The sequence below is a fragment of the Anopheles cruzii genome, chromosome 2 (genome assembly GCF_943734635.1).
Source record: "Anopheles cruzii chromosome 2, idAnoCruzAS_RS32_06, whole genome shotgun sequence".
In the NCBI taxonomy this organism is placed as follows: Eukaryota; Metazoa; Arthropoda; class Insecta; order Diptera; family Culicidae; genus Anopheles; species Anopheles cruzii.
The window spans coordinates 60,235,473-60,260,328 of NC_069144.1; the positions used below are offsets into that span (position 1 = coordinate 60,235,473).

General features: G+C 49.0%; 1 protein-coding gene across 1 annotated transcript; it reads left to right on the forward strand.

Moving 5' to 3' along the window:
• Nucleotides 1-9,698: 9,698 nt before the first annotated feature.
• Nucleotides 9,699-23,336, forward strand: LOC128267569 (feline leukemia virus subgroup C receptor-related protein 2). The gene is made up of 9 exons (XM_053004435.1): nucleotides 9,699-9,858; nucleotides 10,121-10,235; nucleotides 11,952-12,054; nucleotides 13,565-13,789; nucleotides 21,795-21,936; nucleotides 22,022-22,212; nucleotides 22,676-22,800; nucleotides 22,891-23,001; nucleotides 23,066-23,336. Exons 1-9 carry the CDS (start codon nucleotides 9,717-9,719, stop codon nucleotides 23,334-23,336), a joined length of 1,425 nt encoding a protein of 474 aa, XP_052860395.1. The 5' UTR covers nucleotides 9,699-9,716.
• Nucleotides 23,337-24,856: the final 1,520 nt, after the last annotated feature.

Here is a 24,856-nt window from a genome sequence, read left to right on the forward strand (position 1 = left end):
GATCCAGTCGCACCGGCCGGGAAAGGCACGGCTTTATTCATTTATTTTTAGCACAACCAGTTCCGGCCGGGGGGGAGAAAAAGTCGATTAAAACCGTACACAACCATGGCAACCTCGGTCCCGAACCCTGTTGCGATTTAATCCCTTTCGGACTAGTTCCAGAGCGCTCGCAGCATCGTACCGTACGGTGTGAGAGGTCCTGGGCACGAAAGAGCACGTGATGAGCAAACTGAGCAAGCCGCGTACCAACTTCCCGTCCCGAGCCGAACGATTCAACACAGTTTGCCTTACGGGAGCTCCGGAGGCTGGCGTGTACTGCGCAAGGACCAATCCGAAGCCCGCGGGTTCCGTGAGAGAACCACTGTTAGACTCGTCCCGTTATTACGTGTTTCAGTGAATTTTGTTGACTGTATTTTCGTTTCCTGTTTCCTTTGTTGATTCCTGTGCACTTCGTTCGAAACAGTTCTGTTGTTTCAAAGTGACTTTCAGAAGAATGTAAAGTATTGCCTACTTTTAGGCGTTTTGACAACGCCAAAGGGCCCGACAATAAACAATAAACATTCGTGCTCATCGTGAGAACGCCATGGTGAGATGCTGTTGGGCTCGTGAGGAGAGCCTTCGGTTTAGGAGCTAACATGTGGGCTAAAAAATCCCCGGCCTGAAGGGAAAAATTTGATTTATTCATCAACGTAATCACCTCCAAGAGCCACACAATCATTCCGGTGCCGCTCTAACACTTCAATACTACCTTTGTCGAAACTATTTACCGTTTACCTCAAAATGGCTCGCTCTTATCAAGCTAATCGAAGGATATTACACCACGCACATCCCACCGAGGCCACCACAATTTGTGAATGGACAACACGAAGTGAGTTGAGAGTGAGCATGGAACGGTGAGACCGATATTGCGAGAGCACCGTTTTAGAATAAATCGCGCATTTTCGTGTGATAAGAACGAAGCATGGGGTTGCATATCACCATTCTACTGTGGGCCTCCGACCGGTGCGGTTCAGCAGCAGCAGAGCACTTCGTTGCAGCAGCACCGTACTAGCAGTTGGTAGGAATTCCCCCGCGAGGTTCACCAACCGGATCACCGCCGAAGGCTCTGAAGCTCCGGGTTTGCGTCGTGTGCGGCACTTGCCTCGAAGCGGTTAACGGACGAGCACGTGCGTTCGTTACTATCAACACTCTACGCTGCTCTGGCCAGTTGTTGGACTGGTTTGACACCGTTACGAACAAGTGCCTAACGCGTGTGTATAGCCACCAACGGACCGAAGCGTGCAAGTGAAGCGAGGACCTAGTATTAGTAGTGGGGCATCCTTTAAAGAGTGAATCTGTTTTGTGTGATGTGTCAAAAGTGATATTCTTAGATTACAGTTTCGTTGTTTTTCATTTTTCAGCGAGGAGTGCGCCGCTTGTGTGAAGTGTTTCACCGATCACTGATGATCACTGATCACGGAGTTCTTCCGCAAATGCTTCTGCTCGGCCGTGACCAGTGACGCAAGTGTTCTATTGCCTTGGAAACCCCGTTGAAAGGCCAACGCTCGCTCGAAAGTGCGGCGATAATATTATTATCAACGAAAGTGCGTTGAAGTTGTTGAACGAAGTACCACCCCGGGGGGATCGCGTGATTGCCGTGCCAGGAATTAATCTAGCTATCTAGCTAGTCGGTAGTTACTGATAAGCGGCAATATCGAAGCCAAATGATTCCGCAATTCCCGGTCAGCTGTGTTGTCGACCACCACCGTCTCTTTGGCCTTGCCGCCAATACTGATTAACCCGCGGATGTGGTCCCGTGTGTGAGTGTGACGATTGTACTGCGAAGTGCTTGTTTTCAAAATCCGAGCGCCACTCCGAGTGTGCGGTGCTGCCCCCGTTGAGTCACGCTGTACGATCGCGCATTTGAAATGTTTGGGAACTCCACCGCCGCCAGTTGAAGTAAGTCGCAACGTGCCGTACAGAGTAGGTTGTAGATTGCGGTAATCGGCTGAAGGGTTACAGGCGCATCCAGCGGTAATCTGATCGTGTGTCGGTGATTTTTGAGCAACCTAGCTATACGGGTTTACCCTGCGATGAGGCCCTGCGAAGGCCTTTGTTTTGCTGGTTACGAATATGAACATAACGCACGTTACACGCACACAAAACGAACTAAGCCGTGTCGGTGATATATTTTTTCAAGTGAACGAACGAAGTCAAAATATTTACTTTTTGTTTGCTCCACCCTAGTTTACCGCCACGGGTGTTAATTTGTTTACCAAATATGGGACGCTATTTGGCTACAAAATACTAAAACATTGCCATTCCCAGCTGGAAAGCTGAAAATGCCTATGTGCGCTGTACGCGGAAACGGGCTTGAATTTAATGAATAAATCATCCGAGGGCTTTGTCCCATTTTTCAGGATTCCATGCCGTTTCGTTTCTATTTTTAATCACTCGGTGGCTCCTGCATAGCGACGAACGAGAGCAGCATTCGTTGCATTTCCAAGATCGAATCACGAGAGGATGCAATTCGATTTTTGTCGCCATCGATCGTTCGATGGGCTCGCAAGTAGTGCAAACCTCTGGATGGATGCTGATTCTTCGCGACTTGATGCCGATTCTCGGCGTCTCTCCGTTTTCTGTGACCAAAATCCAGTGTCGACGATCGATTTTCACGTTTAAAAATAAATCCTTCAGAGAGCAGAACCGTGCCGCGGTTGACACGTGCCTGATTTGTTTCGTTATCTTCGGTGAACGACAAAGTGAAGAGACGTGTTTCGCGGCGGTAGCATTATAATGGACAGTCTCAGTGTTAGAGACGAAGCTGTCGTATGTTTCTTTTTCCTGCAGGCATTTTCCGCTGCCACTGGTGGTTGTGGTGGCGTGCAAACTACTAGAATCGCCGCCGTAATCACCGCGATCGATCGCTCGATAGACGCTGATGGGATGCAATTTTGTTGCAGTGTGCCATCAGCTGCTCATCAGCGTCAATCATCGATGCACACGAACGGGGTCTGCTGGTGCGAGCAGTTTGACATCATTATGATGCGACAGTGCGCGGTAACATGAGCCAGACAGCCTGAGCCCCACCGTTTTGGTCTGCTTTGATACAATCCATTTAATGACATGCACTCGGAAGTCGGTTATGGATGATGGTATTTCGCTGTACCTTCGTTTAAATAAGTTTTTAAAATGCCGCACGAAACAAAGTTGGAAGATGAGATGATACGACCAATGGATCGTTCGATAATAGCAAGTTTTAGACCATAAAATCAAGCACTGCGAAAAGAGGGTATACGTTCTGGTTTCCTACTGGCGTTGGCCACAATCGAGTCACCCTCATTCGAGACCAAGGGTGGCAAACAAATGGAGCGGCACCAATTGAATTCAATTCGCTGGATTACGTAGCCGAGAGAGATAATCGCCGTACCATAATCAGACTACTTTATGGACCACCCCTATCCCACACCCGATCGCCACCGGGTTCAGTTCACGGTGGCCATCGTCTCCGTACAGAGTCTTACCTTCAATGAAAGGGACCCGGCAGGATGACTGGGCTGTAATTGAGACAGTTTCGTGGCTTCCACCGTACGGAGGCCCTCCGTGCCGGAAGATGGTCTTGACAGTGTCCTTGAATTCGTCCTTCCCCACAAATGAGCTCCGGCAGCCGGGCCACAGTTGGTCGTGACTGTGTGCGGCTTCTGCTTGGCTCGGCCCATAAATAATGGTGCGAAAGTATTTTTATCACCTGAAATGAATTTACGATTACGAAATGTTTGCACATTTATCACATCGCGGGCTCGACTTCTGGCCGTTTGCAAAAGTTTACTGCCACGCTTTACCACCAGGGCCTGGCCGTGCTCTATCGCTTCCGTAGTCCCGCAGCTTTCCCTGTCGGAAGCAATGGCGCAATAATTACTCACTCGATAAATGATCATTTTTCATCTCAAGGTAAGCAGCGGACCTGTGGGGGCCAATTGGCAATTTGCAGGACGAAAGACACCAGCTCGAGAGGATGGCGTTTCCGTTGGGGAGATCATGAAATTGGGCGCAATTGCGGGTGACTGCGTGAGTTGGGTCAACAGCTATTACCGATAAGTGCCGTGCTCGGGCAGGAAATAATGTTTGATCACTGCCCTACTTCTGCCGCCTGATCTGACGTTTAGTAGTTCCGTTTTTGGCGTATTTCATTCGTCGTTCGAATTGACTGACAACACAATTTGGCGCATTTTATTAGCTTTCCTTACGTCACCACTCCAATGGGTCGTCTTGGCCCAATATTGCTCACCGGGTGGCGGTGGACAGGTTGTCCTCTTGAAAATGGAACCAACCGGGAGCAGGTCGCTGGGGGTGAGAAAAATCATTTCCATTTCCCGCAGAGGGTATGATTTGTGTACAAAGACGGCTACAAATATTCGCTGGAACAAACGAAAAACAAAGCCCCGGGCAAGCCGTCGTTGATGGTCGCTTGTCGACGCCTGAAGTGTGCAGACGCCGCGATGGACGGGTATTAATTTTCGTTCCATTTCCGCTGTCCGTGTGCTTCACGGGAGCTGCCCCGGTGTGGGGAGGGTCTTTTTATGACAGTTTCATCCTGGACCATCAATTTCGCGCGCCCGTCCTGTGTTAAAATGTCGCTCCTCAAGTAGAAGGTGGCCCTTCAAGCGTCGGTCACGAACATTCGCCACGGTGGCTGCTCGCGAGGACACTTGTTTTTTGATCGAGTGGCCAAATAAACTTGAAGCACGCCAAATTACGCTTACCGTTTGCTTAGTGAAGTTAGTAATTTAATAACGAATTTTAAACACAAACCGTGCAAAACCATCACTGAGTTGCGGTGATTCAACAATTAAGCGTGGGGCCACGATTGGCCAAGGCCGTGCTGGATTAAACTCTTAGAAATGAGGCGACGGCTACCAAAAGTTGGAGATTATTCAACCCACAATTTGGGCGCTCGGATCTAATTAAATCTTCCTCTTAGCATTTGAATTTCATTTACATTTTTAAATATCGCACCGTTTCGTACCCGAGAGAGGATTACGACATAGCCTGGGTTTTGCCACCACGGGTAGCATCTTTAGTGTGCTTAAAGATAAGCCTTTATGCAGATTATTATTTTAATAATAAGTGATAATCATCCTGGATTGAAGAAAGATTGTCATAGTCCTATTTGTATTGCATGTTCATGAAGATTACACGGCGTATACGTAGCTCCAATCCGAATGGATCCTTTTCCAGTGATTTTTCTGCAAACGAATTGCTTTCACACTGGGATTTAAAGGATTACACTCCCTTTTTTCGGTAGCAGCAATCGTTCGATGAAACGTTTTCGATAGCCGAACGCAACAAGCGCGCCTGAAATTTCATTAAGGCACAATAATTACCGAGTAAATGGCTCCGTAATCGAATTGCAGCAATTTCCCCGTTTCCCAGTGTTTTCGAATGGGGATGAAAAATGTAACTTTCACTTCAAAGGACTGTAAAAATAAAAAGAGCGCAATTTGCGCAAACTAGCACAAAGCGTAAATCAATTAGATTCTTCAGAATGGGTCGAAATGCTGAATGCAGCCAGTACTACTAATGGAGGGCTTTCATTGACATTTTGCAACGCTTCACCATTACAGCTCCATTTATGCCTCGTTACTGCGCTGAGAAGCTGCACAGAAGACGAGGAAAAATTCTCCATCACAGTTACTTTAGGACTGAAGGTCGACGTAAATAAATCTTCCAATATCTCCTCCAAGCCGCTCTGGATGAAGATGTCGTCTCGAGCGAGGAAATGAGAAAAGTTGCCGAACGTCTCGAACGGCTAGCGAGCGGTTATGAAGAACGGCAAGAAAAATGGAACGTAATTCACCTCGGCGCTACTTATTTCCTGAGGGACAGCAAAACTTGATTTCATAGTTGATTGCTGTGTCTTCGCCATTTCTTTATTTGTTCATTATTTATCATTTCGTTTGCGGTTTGCCTTCGCGAACGAGAGAAGCCAACCGAGAACCATGAAAATAATCGAGGTGATTACCGTTGAAACCTAATTAAGAATACTCGATCATTAATCCAACTGCAGGACAGAATAATTTGTTGTCTTAATTCAAAATGTTTACTTGATCAAGGTTGGCCGAGAATCCGCATAAATCAGCAATGATCAGCAAAACGTTTGCGTACTTTGCATGGTTTTCAATTTATTTAAATGGATGATGGCAATGAAAAATATCAACCTAAAGCCCAAAGCCTTTCGTGAATCTATCGATCCCCGCCAAAGAAATAAATCTCGGTAATGGCTCCAAGCGACCGAAAATAACTGATTCTCTAGGCACCGAACGGGTAGGGCAAGTAGTAGCGAAAAGTGAATGAACAAACATCCGGGAAGATCAAAGGCAATCACCGGAGGGGGACAGTTTGGCGTAGAACGCAGCGAGAAGTAGCTTTTAGAAGGCTGTGTGGCCAGTGTGTAGCCGATCTGGGGACGACGTGCGGTTAGATCCTTCAACTTGCTTGCGACTAAACTATGTCAAGGGAAACCGGAATTCTTTCTGCTCTTTCTCTCTCCGCTTCTCGAGAGGCAGCGGCGGATTGTGTGGGCTGTTGGCAATAACATAAACACAAATCATTTGCGCTTTGGTCCCTGTGCTAATATGAGCCAAGCCAGGCGGAGCGGATTGTACGGAGGGAAAATAAAACATGTTGCATCCAACGATGGCTCAACGCTAGAGAGAGAACCGATTTAGCCGAGGGTACTTTCGGTCGACGCGAATTTCTTGAGACGGATCTTCGTTCATTATGTGCGCGACACAAACGCTTGAATGCATCTTGGGAGAAATTCGAAAGAAGAAATAAACCCTCTCAACAAGGGACACTTTCAGTCGCCCCTCGGGCACTTTCTGTCGTTATTGAAATTTTAACCGACAACGAATACAGACAGCATTTCCGTCAGATTGGTTCCATGGTCAAAACGACTCACTGAAAAGCCTCTAGCCTTGGCTCATGTTCGAGGATAACGCTGAAGAGTTAGAGCAAACTACAATCCGGACAGGGAAGGATCCATTCCATTGTGAATCAACTGCGGATTACTTTTATTCCGAAGGAGAGCTTTCGAGAACGCTTTCGGCGATTTGCTTGAGTCCGGGGAAGAACGACATTTCGAATTGGCCAGTTTGTTGCCATAAAATGCGGAAGCGTCTTTTTCGCAACGAAAAAGTAAGCGTTCGGAGAAGACTTCCCCCCGGGCGGGATTTTATGACTGGTTCGCTCTCGTTGCTGCGTTGTTTATCAGCGACGTCTGGCAGACGTCGGGAACGCCTTTATCGCGCCCTTATCTGCCATCTGCGAGGCTTATAAACGTTTAATTGATGTACAACCTTCATTGACATCACACACCGGATTCGAACGACAGTTCGTGACCGGTTTGTTGAGTGTCAGTGTGACAATGTTGTGCGTTGTTTTACTTTAGAGCCGGCTGTTTAACATTCGAGTCATCCTTGACTTTGAAACTTTATTCTTTCAACTTTCAATCCAAGGCTGCTGTGCGAACAAACGTCTGGTGTTTTGAACATGCTCATATTTTTCTTGCACTACGCCGCCACTGTCTGAGACAGTTTTCTTTGTTATCCCTTTGGCCAAAGGCATTCAGCATCCCGAGAAATGTCTAGCTGAGCGGAAAGCAATCGACAAACTTCCTGCGACAGCGGGAAAGCGCTCCAGCAATGGACTGTCGTAAAAAATCACTGCGGAAACCACTTTAAAGGGGACTTTGGGTTCTATTTGCGTAGATATTGAAAAAGTTTTATTGCCTTTATTAGCGTGTTTACCAATCGCCGTACGTGAAGGAGATAACATAAGTTTCCAGTTGATTTAGGAAACTAAAAGCTTCAGATCCAGGAGAAAGAACGTAGTGTTTGATAAGATGTACGACGTCTCTTACCAGCCACTTTGCCAGTCTCAACAGCTCTTCACAAAAAAAGACCGAGAGAGAGAGGAATTTACCCAATAATTTTTGCTGTCAAGGAAGCGTTACATCGGTCACCTTAATTATGACGACCGAGCCGAGTGTTCCTGATGTAACGTCCCAATTTTTCTTCCGGACCAGCAACCGCGACCAGCGCTTGGGAAGCGAGTCACGTGGAAGCAATTGCAACCTCCTGAGACGTGATACGATTGTTCAAATTACCCGCTCCGTCCGTAATGACCGCTGGGACGGTCAGGCTTGCGATCGCGATTTTGTCACCGGAACCCCGGGGGAGAAGGGGTAAAGTTTTCCCACTGTAACGGGATCCGGAAACTGCCGAAAATTTCTTCCAAGGCACTTTGTCGCTATCAACGTCGTGTTCGCTTTTGGCCGCCCCTACATGGATTCGCCGTTTGCTTCTGTCCGGAACCGGAAGACCGGCCGCTCGTAAGTTATAAGGACAGTGTAAGTGTAACTTAAACTACCGCGTCATTTTACGTGCTGGATCTTCTCAGATAGTGCGGAACATAAAATCACGAGCACCCGCTCGTGCTCCTGTGTTGTGTGGCGATGGCATGAAAGAGTGTGGCTTCGGTGGCGCATCCGTTGCATTCGAAGCCGCTTTGTGTTCCTGATTTCAGTGGAGCCATTTTAAAAGAGTAAGCGGTCTTGTTCCGCTCGATGCACCGTCTTTTGGTACAAGAAAGTAGTGGATAGAAAAAAGATCAGGGTGGAGTTTTTAATCACAACGGTCTCGGGCGCTGTTGTGCTGAAGAGTTTTAAGGTACAAAAACCCTCTTCGGGTTAACGTGAAATTTATATGCCAAATGCCAACATATAGGAGTGAAATCGCTAAGTTTTTTTTATGCCTTGCCGGCTTGCCGGCTCACATGCTGTGAAAATCTATGGAATTTCCCAGCTACAAAGTTGTCCGTCGCGGAGGGGCTTTTAAGCACCGCCACCGATACACGCTCGCGTATTCGCGTATTATCGGCCTCCTTTCGCTATTTTCTTAACCCTTCGCACGAAAGCGCTTGTTTCGCATAAATTCAACCGGTGCCACGAAAAACATGGCCGGATTGTTGGGCAAACTGGCGAATAAATGCTTATTTTCTTCTCTCCTTTCTTCACAGCCTGCGCCATCAGCCGAGGGTCCCGCCGACCCGTACGACAACACACACTCCTTCGAAGGGGACGCAAATTCTATTATCGCACGTTTTACCCCTTCACTGGCTAGCCATTTTGCTTCCGGAGCGCCACGAACGAGTGCACTTTCCGGAAATAGTACCACGGCCGCCGCGAAACCCGGCCGGTCGGAAGATTAGCATCTCGCAGGGCCTTGCGAAACAAATCAATCGATTTATTTCATCATTAATAAGCAGCCTTGGCACACACCTGGGCCTGGTACGGCTGCTCGCGTCCTCGGCACGCGACAACGGAATTTGAAACGAACCGAGACACTAGACTGAAAAACGAAACGAAGATGGCGCTAGAACTTGGCGAACGAGTGAAGTAACATGACAATAAATCCAGTACCTTACCACCCTTTTTGCCATTGCTCGCTGTAAGTATCGCTACTGCCGCTGATGCTGCACCCGGCGGTCGATAACTCTTGGGCTGAAAAGAAAACTGCTAACTGAGCCGAGCGACTGAACGATAACTATCCTGTCTCGTGACTGCGCACACAAAAGCACGAAGCAAAAGAAGTTGCAAAGCCACGTCTCATCCGATTTAAGGACCCGGCCGGCGCGCGAATCGGAACAGGAAGAACGGAACCATCATCTTCCCAGCCATGGATCTGAAACACTCCAACGTGCCGGAAGTGACGGTCGTGGCCGACGCTTACATGCCCGGCAGCAAGTCATCGGACTTGATCAAACCGCCCGCGACCAACGGTTCGAGTGCGACACTCGACAAGCCCACCCTGCCAGCCGGTAAGAACGCGGGAAGAGCTCGAAAGTTGAGCATTCTTTGTGCCGAGCCGATGAGTTTTGTAGACTTTTTTCGCTGACGAGAGTGGGCAGAAAACATAGTTTTATTTATGGTTTGTGTTGCTGAGAAGAATTTTTAATTAAATTCGTTGGGCGGCAAGAGATTATCAAAGAATAACAGCATCCACGCCACTTGTGGAGTGGATCGATCATAGCGAGTCGAGAAAAGCAATTCCTTCAAGTCAAGGTCCACTTCCGTTCGCAGGTGAGTTCCGGGTCTACAAACGGCGCTGGCTGGTGCTGGCCCTCTTCGTGATGTATTCCGCCTCGAACGCGCTCCAGTGGATTCAGTACAGCATCATTGCCAACATCGTGCAGCGGTAGGTGATCCTTTTCGTGGAACCAGACCGTGAAGACCGTGTCCCTTTCCGTGCCACACCGTGCCGTAGATCAACCAGGATTTCTTTTTTGTTTCGATTATTCGTTGGCTCCAAACCCCCAGAAGATGATTCTTTCACACCCGAACCAGCGACATCATATCTCTTAGATCGGCCAATATTGACCGGGCGGCCGAGATTTACCTTTTTCGAAAACCAACCATGACAGCGGCCATCTGCGAGTTGGGTGGCGCTTTAGCGTTGGCTTTTATTATTTGCTCTTTTGGGTTCAAGCTTTTAGTCAACGCGCGGGTCATCAGTTACCTGGAAATGGACGAGCCACCTGGCGGTGAGAAAATCGGAAAAGCGTGCAAAAGGATCTTCACACAATATCTGATAAACCTGCAGTCGGTCTGTGAGCAAGGTCTGGCACCCCGGTGCCGGCACCGGAGAGATCCGATAGGAGTCATCGTGGTGGAGCCGAAAATGCCGGAACGAGCGAGCGAGGTCACACCGAAAACGATAAGCGCCGCGCGAACGTGAGAAGGAATTTTAAATCCCACTTTGGGTGGGAAAAAGGAAATTTAACACAACAAGGATCCGCTTTGAGTGGAACCGTCGAGTGTTGGATGCTCGATGGATGGAACCTGAGGATCGGCAAGCACGCTGAGGCTTATTCTATTTGCACAACAACCGGAAGAGCACGAATTCATCTTGAGCCTTAGGTTGAGGATGACAGCGGTGGGAACATGTTGCCGGAATGGGACCTCCATTTCGATTTGTATGTCTGAGGTCCAAGGGAAGCTTATGAAAATATTTGAAAACGAATATTACAGATAAACATCGCTGTTTGCTGATGCTTTATAAAGATCAATTTCAGACGCTAGAGGTCCCGAAAGGATCCAACATCTTTCGTTGCCATAAAGCACCCTCTGTTTATAAACTTACAAACTAAATCAAATTAGGAACATTTAATTAACCACCTCATGCTCTCCGGTTCCGAACCCGGGAAAGCAATAGCAATGGCCACACAAATGTCAAATCCATAACTCGTCGACGCCGCCCATCGTCCAACCAAAGAGAAAACAATCCGCAAGCGCTATCGTGCACATCAAACAAGCGCCGGGTCCATTCTCGGAGAGTGGCTCGAAGATACACTTGGTTAACCTTTCGAACTCGCCCAAGAGCGCCGACATCCGGAAAGGGGAAGATTTACTGCGGCACTGGGGTCCATATTCGCGGCGATGCTGGGGAAATTCGATTTATGAAGCAATTTTCCGCCTCCCTCCACAGATTGCCCACCACTCTAGCCGATATCAATCGATCCAATTAACATGCCACTGGCTGGCTGCGTACGCAAAACTCAGCTCCGGGAAACCCGGAACACTCCGGCCGGAGGGTTCGGATGCCGTTGCATTAAATGCGTTTGCCCTCCCTCCCATCGGTTGACCTTTGCCGGGGTGGTTTTGTGGTTGGTTGGGTGATGGGAGTGGTATTAATTAAAAGTCCTCTTCACGGTCCACGGTCCTCGACGTGTCACTTCCGACGTGATGGCGAGAGCGGTACCTGCACGCTGAAGTTAATATTGGCCTATCGCGGCCGAATGTGGTTTCTCTTTCCGCACAATTACAATCCGGCCAATCGGGAATCGGGAATCACCTGGCGCGACCGGGAATCATGTAATCGACCGCAAACGCTCCTCGCTGGCCGCCGTCGCAGATACTACGACATTACCAGCACTTGGGTCGACTGGACGTCGATGATTTTTATGATCCTCTACATACCGCTCATCTTCCCGGCCAGCTGGATTCTGGACAAAATGGTAAGTGCACACACACCAGACGGTCGATCGGACCGGTTCACACCGGATCCGATCCCAACTTATCTGCGCACCGGATTTTGTGGTCGGCGTGAATGTTTGATGTCACCACAACGCGCCGCACTTTGGGGCGTGAACCACTAGCTCTGGACGGGAGCTACGGGGTTCGTTATTTAAATTCAAATAGCTCACCGTGGAGGGGAGAGTTTGGGCTCCCGTAAACTAGTTCCCGCACCAGTTCCCAGTATCCAACGCCATGTAATTGATGGAGCTACCGCGGAAGTTGGGGTAGAAATTCGCAAAATCAATTATGGAACCCGCACCCGCGTGGCGTGGTTCGCGTGAGGCAATGGCATCGGAAAATAAAAGCAATCTATTTTCGGCTCAGCTCGCTCAGCCACGGTTGGACACGGTTTCACAATTTAGGGATGACTACGGGCGAAAGTAGATTGTAGGGTTTTTGTTTTATTCTACGAAATTTAAATTCGAATTGAAGCATATTAAACAACGATATTGTTCACGAAAGTGGTAGCTTACTAACCCCGGGAATTGGATTTATTTGTAATTTTATTGACACGAGTGCGCTCAGCATGACAGGAACGGAACACGTGAATAGATTTGCATTCAGCTACGAATAACCGACACCAGCGTTAGGGGAAAATGGATAGAATTACAGCATCAGCAACTCGGTACTCGCTGTTTCCATGCTTGCGCCAGCTGCATTGTGTATCTGTCGCCGTCAGTTTTCAGTTTTTTCCTTTCTACCGTCGCTGGACTAGATGTTCCAACGATCCAACGGGCCGTGTGTTATCTGCAAGGAAATGCCGAATGCAAATGCATCATGTAATGCGAATTCCACCCAAGCCAAGTGGTGACCATCCACGCCGAATGGCGAGGCGAAAGTTCTAGAACTACGGCCGTGCCGTTCCTAGACAACAGTGGTGGCCAGCTGGCAGATCGGCCATGTCATGCGATCGGTGCCGGAAAATGTTTCCTCATTTATTTTAATGAGATAAAATCGGTCCCGGCCGCTCGGTTCGGGGAGTAATGCGGTAGAATTATTGCGCTACGATGTGGCCACGATACTCGAGTCGAGGCGTTTAGTCTCGGCCATCTCTGTCCGTGTACTGTGGAAGGTGCTTTTTGTGTGGCGATTTCTATTGAATAGACACAGCAGGGCACAGCAGTGTCCTAACGAGGCGCACCATGAAGTCTGCCTGAGTGTCCTTTCAGGAAACAGAGCATGTGCACTGAGCATGCAACAGGCTTTCAAAACGGAATAAAGTTTCGAGTGCACGAAGCTGGAATTTTTAATGAATAAGTAGAAGATACTTTTTGTCAGTGTCTTCATTCAAATTTGTTTAGTACATAAGTTGTACTCCCAGTCATAGGAGGCATTGAAATAGATTTGACAGTACCTGACAGTTTGACAGTTGCACTTTTGCGCCTGTAATTATGTAAGTAAGCTATTTTTCGCGATCGTTACTCTCAATTTCCGTTGTTCCGTTTTCAGGGGCTGCGGATCGCGGCCATCAGTGGTGTTCTGGGAACGTGCCTGGGAGCATGGGTCAAATGTTTTTCCGTCAGTCCGGAGCTGTTTTGGGTCGGCTTCGTTGGCCAGTCCATAGTGGCCGCCTCGCAGGTCTTCATCCTGTCCCTTCCCGCCAAAGTGGCTGCCGTCTGGTTCGGACCGGATCAGGTGTCGTCCGCCTGTAGCATCGGCGTATTCGGGAACCAGGTGAGTAGCGTTATCCTTTCCACTTCAAGTCGGTCTACACTTCCCTCTACACTTTCAAAAACCACCGGGACAATACCGTGCCACGGGAATGGAAAATTTCACACCAGAAAAAACAGAGTTTTGCTCATAAACTTTTCCATTTTGTCACAGTCCGTCGCTCTCGGGCTCTGACCAAGCGGACCAAGGCTCATCATCATGGTCGTCGTCATTAGCTGTGCTTGGCAAAGACACTCGCATTAAAACTTGCGAAGATCGTGCGGAGCATCCAAAAAAAAACGGGAATGATAATTTCCGCCACTTTGGAGACGAACCGACGACGATAAATCTGTTCCGGACGACTGGCGGAAGTCTTTGCACTTTACTCATGATTAAGCCGGGCGCGATGCCGAAAACTTTGCGTCGTAGTGTGTCGTCCTGTTGTGTGCCTTATCCCTCGACTCGAATCGAATTCCTTCGCCGGGGCGTCGCCACTGAAAATCCCGAGGGCCAACCGCACACGGAGCAGCGCGGTCCCCGACAGCTGTTAAAGCATTTACCGAAGCACTTTGTGGTGCGAGGCAAGCGAAAAAGGCAATTATGCTTCTTAGCACCACATTGCAATTACCATACTCCAGTGTGTGTGTGTGTACGTGAACGGTCCGCCTAAAGTTTGGACCACATTGTCGTTGGCTAAAACGATGTTGCTCCCGCTCTGCTACGCCTGAAACAAACCCACTGGCTCCGGCAGCAATATTATCTTAAGAATACAAACCACAAACAGTGCAGAAAAGGTACAAAAGAGTGTAAAATTATATTCAAATAAATACGCAAAAGACCGACCCAACGGGCGGCGTATAATATTGGCTGCAATTGCGAGCAGCCGGCGGGGTCCTTGTTGCGTAACTACGCGGCACCGTGCGTCTCCTTTTCCGGTTTAGTGCATCCGAAGGCAGTCTAAATGCTGTCGCACGGAACCCTTTGTGCACATAAAACAGTCCCTGCAGTGGTCAGCTGCTGTGTTTTGTGGGGCTTTTCTCTGTCTCTCATTCGGTGGTCAGTGGCAAAGTCATCTAAAAACCACGAAAGAGGGTGAGCAGAACAAATGTCACCGTGGCTTCGAGCGAGGTCATGGGCTCGTCGCTCCCAATTTCTTCCCAATGGAATGGCTGTTATGAAGTATTTTTTTTCTGAAACACAAACATCTGATGTGTGCTTTAAATCGAACAACAAAACTTTGGGTTCATAAATAACGGAGGGGCAACATGTTGTCGTCATAGTTTGCAGTTTTGTTCCGCGCCGGAAATAAAACCGCTCACTCCGGGCATCTCGAACCGGGCCACCGTACAGCAGTGCAACAATAACGACACGAGGGCAACTCCATCGTCGTCGGGGCCGCTGTTACATAGGGAGGACATAAACGAGGCCCGGGGTGTGGTCTCGGTGGCGACTTTTTATGATTGAAAAAAATATGAGGAAAATGGAGAAAAAGGACCGGCCGGTGTGGGGACAATTTATTTAATTTGTTTCCATTGTTGCCGGGAATGCATCCGTTTTAATTGCGATTGCTTCAAACAATGGGGGGTCATGAAAAGCCATTTCTTTCATCAATTGCTTTCTAACCCGGGGCCCTTGAAAGAGGCACTACCTTCCAATCGGTCGCTTCGGTAGAATTAATTCTATTAGTTTGGGGCCAACAAATAGCTCCACCACCGGTCAGTCCGGTTTCACTAAAAGCTTTCGCGAACAAATAGAAGCAAAGGCGAAAACTAATTGACTTCATTTCGCTTCCTCCGGAGTTCGACAATCATTGGGGTGTTTTGCTCCGGTTGACGGTGGTTGTGTTGCGAGCTTCTTCTTCGATTTGGAATGTGAAACAGCTAGTAATTATTTTGAAATTGTGACCGTGGCCAATTATTAGCTGTCGGTTCGACAGAGCGTAGATCAATTAATATGCTACTTATTGTGTTTATTCATGCCTCTCTCACGATCATGACACATCGATCGTGGCGCGGAAAAATCGTTTCGGTTCAATCGACTGAAAATGCTATTGCCTCGCCGGAACTGCCGGCTTCTGAACGGAAAATTACGCTGCACAAAAGTCTCGCTCCAATGTTGATGAGTTCATTACCTTCCGGCCAACCCGGAGAACCGTGACGAAGATGAGAACTGTACAACGCCGATCCTGAGGAGCTGGGAGTGTAGAAAATGGCGTCGAAAATGGAATAGAGTTTTCGTCTTCCTACTCGCCGTTGGTCGTCATTGTTTCGGTGACCGAGCACTTCCAGGCTCCGGCAAAACGAGCCACAGCACGGATGGCAGCGTAAAGGTTGCGATAAAAAGTTGCGACCGGAAGTTGTTGATTACCACTAGCTCACGATGAGAGATGCTTCATTTTCATTATTCGCCCGACCTCTCGAGGACCGTTCAGAGGGAAAGGATTACGAGCAAAGTTCGAGAATCGGCGATAAAAAAGCGGGCCACCCCACTAAGGGTCAGCAACACAACAGGATCACTCATGTTAAATCACGTTACGGGATCACGCGCGAGATGAAGCTTATCAATGGACGTGCCCGTGAAGAAAAGGCCGAACTATAGCCACTGATAGCATGAGAGGAGCCACCCAGAGATCCAGAGGCCGAGAGAATGGTGGAAAAGTAGTTCAGCAAATTTACCGTACGGTGGAACCGGAGGCCCTAAGAGCTGCTCGTCCGGCAGATAATGATCCTTTTGCCTCGAGTGTTTTGCGCTCAAGAGCTATAAACATCGTCCAATCAAGACTTTTCTGTATTTGGCTTGGATTTTGTGTTAACAATAGTTTGTTGAGAGCACTTTGGTGATTAACCTTTCGGCAACCGGTTGCAATCCGAAGAATATTTAAACACCTAGCTAACTGTATTCCGCTAGCAAGTAGTTAGCTATCAAACGCACGCCTGGCACACTAATGCCATCGTAAGTGTCTTAGCGGCAACGGTGAGACGTTGTACAAATTTATGACTCAGCTGACAGCGTGTGTTGTCGACAGGATCGTCGGAAAGCCACAAGGACGAACTGCGCTCTCCATCTTACCATACTGACACGCGAATATTAGTTACACGGGCTGGTGATTCGCAGCGCGGTGGAATGTGTGCGCGGTGCGGCTATCCTCCATCCGGTGAAGGACAAAAATCAGGATGCAGCAAATGGCATTTATGCTAATTTGATGATCTCGCTGTTTTCGGGATCCATTTATTCATCCGCCCATATGATGCGAGTGAGGTTTCGTGAGTCGAGTCGGCAGTTTGAGCACTTCCAGCAAGACATCGTCATTCCATCGTCACTAGCCCCGGGGGCCCGGGAGCGGAGAATCATGGTTCCGTGGTTAGTTTTCGTGCGACCGGTAATCGATTTTCGGTGCAAAATTGAATTTCATTCGCACGTGCTTCCGTGGAAATGGAAAATTGATTTTCCGCGCGCCTCGCGGGCGCTTCCCATTCTGCGCGCAGTTTCCCGGGAAAACAAATCCGAGCGCAATTTTCTGCCACTTCTGCGGGACACGGTGTTATTTTTTTTGTAATTTCATTCTACATCCTTTTTTTGTTTTATATTATTATTTTAACCCTGCACAAAGCTCCTTTTATGATTCTGTTAGTTGTCAGTCTTAGCAAGTCTTATGCGGGAGTCCCCACCCTGAATACTAATGACTTAATCCCGCCAACCACTCTGTTGGGCTCTGTTGCTTCCGTCGACCGTCCGTCCGAACGTTAATTGTGGCCAACCGTTGGCGGTGGACTTTATTTGGTGGCTTACGGTTAAGATGCGGTGCGTCATTCGCCATTCATTCGCCGCATCACTGCCGAAGAAGATAAACCAACGTCGGTGTTCCATTCTGGTCCATTCGGTTCCATTGCCAAGCTAATCGGCACGAGGTAGCGGAAAATGGAAATCATCGTCTAAGTTCACGCCACTCGTCGTGTCACGGCTGGGTGATGCGTAATGAGCACCCGCCGGGCCAGGACCTTGGTTTCGTCCCACTACAGCCGATAGAAGCGAACCGTCCGGGGAAAAACTGATTTATCGCAAGACGTACGCCGAATGGCATTGCTTTTGACGTTCGCTTCAAGGTCGAACCGAATGTGGTTCGTGTGTTTTATGGGATTCCCCCAAGGATGCTTAACACGCCGGTCCTAAAGGACACACCACACAGAAGTCGCTCGAGCGGCTAACACCAACGCCGCCGCCGTCTGTCCCCGGGGGACGATGCCGATCGTGCGGACGATTCATTAACACCAACATGGAAATGGTCCAACTCAAGAGACGCATCGATGGGGAATTTATCAGCTTTGGGCGTACGGAGTCACCAGACGGCGCGTTGTTTCGCTTTTAAATAACAGTTCCTAGCACATGCTTGTACACTAATGTCGACAGCATCGCATCTCGGAACAACTCAGCAGAAAAGAACTGGGCTTTCATTTCATTCAAAACATTGAATGCGTAAACGGGAAAATGGAAAACTGTACACGGCTTTCAATTTACGGTTCCTCGTTCCACGAGGAACCTATTCCGTTGCCGAGCTTCGAAAGGAACTTAAGGATGGTACAGCACTCCGGTGGAAACTCAACCGTTAGCTTTACGGTATTCATTTAGCTTTTAAGCAACAAAAAATCGCCTCTGCGCTCGTGGAACGTGTGAGTAATTTCAAACTGTCTATCAGTGCGTCGTTGGAATTGTTTCTGTCCCCACTGTGGATTCATTGTTCGATTTCAAGCCCCTTTTATTGAGATTGATTGACAAGACGGGTGAACGAATCGTTTTCAATTGCACATAAATTCGGTTTGTAATTTAATCGAATTGTTGGGCTTTAGAATCCTGTTGAGTTGTCAGATTTTTTGCCAGACTTCTAAGCGCTGCCATCACTTTTCATTTGATTGCTAATCTGTCCCCGGACAGGACACCGGACAGAAACTCACAAGAACCCCGGGAAAGAGCAATCGCTGACCAGTTTAACAGGATTTTCCCAACCGTTCACTCAATGGAGTCGCTGTGGCGCGGAAAAGGCTAGCCTTTTTTATTACATCTGTGCGCAATGCGGATTGACGGGAATAGGAAACGGTTCGCCCGCGGGTTACGAAGTCACAAAATGCGCACATCCGTCCGCCGGATTGGTTTGGCGGGGCCGGGACCTTTTGGGAAGTGAACTTCACCGCGGGGAATTAATGCCGGGGCCCGGGGCCAGGATTCGTCTACGTCAGCCCGTGCGCTTTATTGAGTTCTCGATTGACCGCTTCCCTTAATCGGGATTGACATAATGCCCGAAGCAATGAAGCAATCGTTCAAGGCGCTGGTCCCCAAGACGGACGAACGTCCGACGACGCTTCGAATGGTGTCCCCTATTGAGCATGAAAATTGAGTTCTCTTTCGGTTGACAGAATGACTCAGTGGCCCGGTTGGAAAGGCTCTTTCTTCTCCAAAACGAACTCATTTTTTCGCACCTTTGTCGCACCGACCTCAAGAAAGCCTGAATGCACTTTGATCGAAAGCGGACCTCATTCGGGCCGAAAGCCGATCACGATGCCGCACGCAAGACCGAGATGGTCCAGCTTTAAAAGCTGGGTCGCCCTGCCAACTGACCAAAGGGGCCCGGAAATCCATTTAGCTAATGCAATGCGTCCCCGGTTTCCTTTCACCGCCCCGAAACACATTCTGAGGGTAGCTAGTTCCGTTTGTGAAATGCTTTTGCAACAAATTACGCTTACATGGGCAGTAAATTTGGATGCATTTGCGTGTTCCGAAACCCCAACTTTCCCACCGTCGTCGGCCAGAAAGTTGGACGTCCGAGCAAGTCTTCGAGCCAATCTCAGTTACTTCTTGCCACTGAATGGCACCCCGAGGAGAATGGAACAGTGTTCAGAATGGACGCATGCACGAAAGGCACTAAGGTCCGTGGTTGGTCCTGTGCTGCAAGTAACACGGCAAGACCTGGCCCGAAAGGAATCGAACCGACTAATAGCGTCTACGGACGGTCGATAGACTTTTAGCCAACGTTGACATTTTTCCTCCGGATCCGAGTCCTTCGGAACACGGTCGGAGACGGTCCATAAATCATCGATCTAATCCACCCAACGGGCACGTTCGGACAAACAACACTGGAACACTGGAACACTAATATTAAGCCTCCCGGAGCTGGGAGGAAATCCCAAAGTGAAAACATATTTCTAGCTCCCCTGCCGCGTCCGACGTCCGGCGTTGCAATGAAACGCAATCGGTTCATAAACTGTCACGCCAATCCGATCCCCGGCAGGAATGTGAGCATGGAATTTATGACAATCCCTTTCGGAGTCTGTATGATCCTATTCGCTGTTTCTCAGGACCCGGCCGACGCATTCGTACGCAACTGAAGTGATCTTTTTTATGGGATCATACATTTCCACGAGTTTTTCCTTCCACCGCTCGGGTAGGATATGAATTTTTTGTTCGGTTCCGGTGCGTTATCACAACCGTAGCAGCAGTCACAACCGTTGCCACCGTTTCGTCGTAAGCTTCCGAACCCAAACATTGGCCGTGCCAGTGCTTTGATCTTTGCCGCCGGGTCCGATGGGCGCTTGCCGAAAGGATTGCCCGGAACGGAGTAATGGAGCCGCATGGTGCTTTATCAGCCCGGAGCCACGTCAGTCGCCCCGAAATGGACGGACGCGGATGAAAAGGAAATATTTTATGCTTTCGTGGAGATGGCGCACGCATGGCGCAATCCTTTCTTGCTTTCTTTTCACTCAACGTTAATACGGAAGGTATTATATTTTGTTTGTTAATTTTATTTACGGCCTCAACCATTTCCCACGAACAGGTTGTTGAAAAAAGTGGCCAAATGGATTGGTTAAAAATTGTTTTCCAATCCGCTGCACCCACTGCGGCTGGCGTGTAAATATTTCTTGGCCAGCAAAAAAAACCGACATGTCCTCGACCGATCGTTGCACGTTTTACGCACGTCGCCGGTGGTGGCCGGGCAGTTGATTTATTGCTTTTTACGGCTTGTTTATGGCGAAAAGTTTCGTTGTCGCTGTGATTGTTTCGTAATTCGCCACCGGACCGGCCGGTGCTGGCGCACCGACGGCCAATAAATATTCATAGATCTGCAAGAGTCAAGAGTTTTCAAGATCACGGCCATGCTGCGTGTGCGCGGAATATTAAATCGCAAAACGTTGGCACAGATTCTTGTTGAGTCGCCTTTTTTTAAGATAAAAAAGCTGAGGTCTGGTTCGATGGAAATTTCCGTAGTGCATTTTTACATTAACATAAATTACACACGTTTGGTGGCGTTTCATCCCCGAGCGAAATGGGAATGATTTGAGGATACCCCAAGCGAGCCTCAATAAAATACGCCAAATGTGGATTCCGTAGCGCATCCCGACGGTGCAGCCCATCACTCTGGGCACTCTAGGGTCCACTCGGCCATCCATAATCCGCTGTGTCGGTGACGCTGTCATGGTCAACATTCATCAAATATTTTAACAATATGAGCCACTCGTCACCCTCGTGGGCTGACTCCCCTCGTGTTCCCCTCGGCCGGTGTGTATGAATAATTTAAAATATGTTTAATTAAACCGAATTACCCCAGCTGTGACCAGCTGTGGCCCACGCCACAGTACACGATCACACCGGTTCGCTAACGATCGTTACATTATTCTCGGCGGCCATAATTTATGAACTTTATGCTCGCGACAATGCACACGGCGCGCCGCGTTTCTCAACCGTAAATCAATCCCGGCTATAGTGCCCGTCCCCGTGTAACCAGGAACACGTGTTAGTGTTCCGCTTCGGTTCCCCTTTTGTTGAGCGAAACGATGTCCTAATGATGGCTTTAAATTAAAGGGCACCGCATGAAATAAAAGCTAAAAGCCCTTTCCCCGAGCGGGTGCCAAAATGAAAGTGCCTTCTCATTCAGTGTCCCTGCCCGCCGCCACCGAAAGGTTTCCGAAATGCCGAAAGTGAAATTTATTCGCCCCTCCCGGTTCCTGTCTAAGCTTTTGTTGCCCCCTTTTTTCCCCGGCAGCTCGGAATTGCGGTAGGTTTTCTGGCCCCACCAATGCTGGTGGAGAATCATGACGACATCAACCTCATCGGCGACGACTTACGGTTGATGTTCTACATCGTGGCCGGCTTCACAACGTTCCTCGTTATTTTGGTGCTGTTCTGTAAGTGTTCGACTCACGCGTTCCGGAATGCGTGGCCCCCTTCCGAGGGCTGATGGTTAATTGAAAATTTCTCTCTCTCACTCAGTGTTTAAGGCGGCTCCACCGACGCCACCGTCAGCGGCTCAGGAAGCGACGAAAACTCCGAACCCACTGCAATCGTCCCCATTTCTGCACTCGATCAAACGGCTCATGCTGAACCGGAACTACGTGCTCCTGCTCATCTCGTACGGCATGAACGTCGGCGTGTTCTACGCCATCTCGACGCTCCTCAATCAGGTAATGGCCGAACCGAAATCCTTCCCCCCCCAGGGAGGGTTGCGTGCGTTGCGGAAGGATACCCTTGATCCTTCGCTGTCATCATCGTCATCACCGTCGAACCGGTTGCTGCTAAATGACCCGAAATGGCTTCTTCCGCACTGCTGCTGGGGTTGTTGAGGATGAACTTTCGACACCATTAATTAAGTAACTTTGTGACAGCCAACGAAAACTCCCTCCATGCTGCCGGCCGGTGGCTTGTTTCGAGTTATGAGACCGTGTGGCGGCAGCAAAAACCGGGACGGACTCATCGCCATCTGCTGGGAAGAGGACAATGAAATGATAAATTAAAAACGAACGGTCCGATGTAAATGAAACGAGATTTTATGCAAAGCAAGGGACCACTTTGCCAATCTGTTCCGGTCCGATCCCAAAACCATCGGGTTCTATCGCTCTCTCTGTCTGTCTGTCTGTCTCGTTACAGATCGTCCTTACACACTATCCCGGCCACGAGGTTGATGCCGGACGCATCGGAGTTTGCATCGTGTTCGCCGGAATGCTCGGCTCGGTCGCCTGCGGAATTGTCCTCGATAAGACGCACCGTTTCAAGTGAGTCGGCGTTCAAGAAATTCAAAAACAAATCTTTTGCTTCATTCAGAGTTATTGGAAAATAAATCAAACTGCGTTTGGTATTCGCAGGGAGACTACGCTGGCCGTTTACGTGTTCACCATGATCGGTATGTGGATCTACACGTTCACCTTGTCCGTCGGCCACATTGCCGTGGTGTACGTCACCTCTTCCCTGCTCGGGTACGTATTCTGGCTCTCCGCTCGTAACTCACGCGGCTCATGGTGACCCGCTTTCCTTCGGCAGCTTCTTCATGACCGGTTATCTGCCGGTTGGGTTCGAATTTGCGGCCGAGCTGACCTACCCGGAACCGGAAGGCACCTCGACGGGGCTGCTGAATGCGGCGGCCCAAGTGTTTGGCATCACCTTCACCATGCTCTACTCGGAGCTGCTCAACACGAACGGGGACATCGTCGCCAACGTGACGATGGCCGTGATGCTGCTCGTCGGTTCCGCCGTTACCGCCATCATCCGGTCGGATTTGCGTCGCCAGGCGGCACAGAACCCGAACCCCTAAGCGGCCGCGCAGATAAGTGAACTTTCGTCTAAGTATTTTGGTTTCGGTTTTCTTATTATTTCTATTTACACCTTTAGTATTTGGTACTAACTTTAGTACATTCATATATTTAGAACATGGCGCTGAAAATCACCATACCGCATGGCCAAACGTTGGGAGAACGGTGGCCTCGAAGAAACGACCGGAGCCAAGTGGGCGTCAATTATAAAAAATCAAATTTTTCCGGTCCGGGCTTCCGAGATCCTGGCCCTCAGCCCTCATGGTGCTCGAAATGACCGGAAATCCGCGTCATCCGCGTGGAATTCCCACAAAAAATCCCCATTTTGCGTACCTTCTCACGGACCATGGACGCCACGGATTCGGTCGTTAAACTTTTTCACCCAACATCCGGGCTTGAAATGGATTTTCGCGCGCGACGGACCGCCACAAGGAGGAGGTTTCCGTGCTAAGGTGGCCAAAGGGCCTGTTTTTTGCCCCCCAGAAAACGGTTGCGTTACGTGACGCGGCCTTTTGTTTATTTTCACCGAGGCCCCTTTTTGCGGATTCGGGAAGATTTGCTGGAATATTTGCTTTAAAGGCGCACAATTTTGCGGTGTGCGGTTTTATGGCCCACTCGGCCCCCGGTTCCAGATGGCAGATGGGAGTCCTGACGCGCTTTTGTAAACAGATCGCTGCCCGTAATTGGATCGTAAACGCCGTCGGTCGGTCGGATCAGTGTGGCAAAAATATTGACACCACCGGCTCGGGGGTCGTTCGCGAAAACGAACTTCACCATTAGCCGCTGTTTGCGTGCTCTGTGGTTGGGTTGAAAAATGGTTCGATTAATCATCAGCCAAACCATCAGGCTCCGTTTTGCGAAAGATGAAAGCATCGCTCAAACATGGCACGCAGCGTTTTGATCCGGTTCGTTCATTTTTATCGATTAGAGAGCGCATAATTTATGCAAACAGTAACAAACAGTGATTAAGACGGGAAGGCCTATCATTTGTCAACGTTCGATAGACCCCAAGAAGGTTGACTGAGCGGCGGAGTAGAGGTTCTTCGAGTTCAAAGCGAGCTCTTGGTTGATTAATCAGGCCCGCGATAGATTTTAGCATAAATTATGTCCCTCGAAAACGGGGTCGTGATCTGCTCGGGGAGCTTTTTTGCCAGAAACGACCCTCGGCTAGACAACTTGAGTTGTGTTGGCACTAATCGGATTGCGATTGGATACTAATGTTGGTAAATATTTTCTCGAAAACAACACTAACTCAGTGTTTAAGGATTGCTTTCAACTTCTCCGACTTCGCTCGCAATGATTCCCCTCATTTCGGAAGGAACAGCAGCGGCGAGCGTGACGGTATTTCCGACTTCTGCGAAAGGTCAACAGTGGCAAAGTGGTCCCAACGCCTATCGATTACGGTGGCTATGGCGCTTTCTCGATTTAACTTCATTACGGCACCCCAGCAGAGGGCCGAGTTCATTACATTTAGTGCGCTCGAGGAAAGGGCATCGTATAAATTGAATTTCTTCCAACCGAT

Excerpts from the sequence above, each read along its gene's own strand:
- LOC128267569 (XM_053004435.1), top strand. The coding sequence starts at position 9,717 with ATGGATCTGAAACACTCCAACGTGCCGGAAGTGACGGTCGTGGCCGAC. Across the intron at positions 9,859-10,120 it reads CAAGCCCACCCTGCCAGCCG|GTGAGTTCCGGGTCTACAAA; the intron begins GTAAGAACGCGG and ends TTCCGTTCGCAG. Across the intron at positions 22,213-22,675 it reads TCTCGACGCTCCTCAATCAG|ATCGTCCTTACACACTATCC; the intron begins GTAATGGCCGAA and ends GTCTCGTTACAG.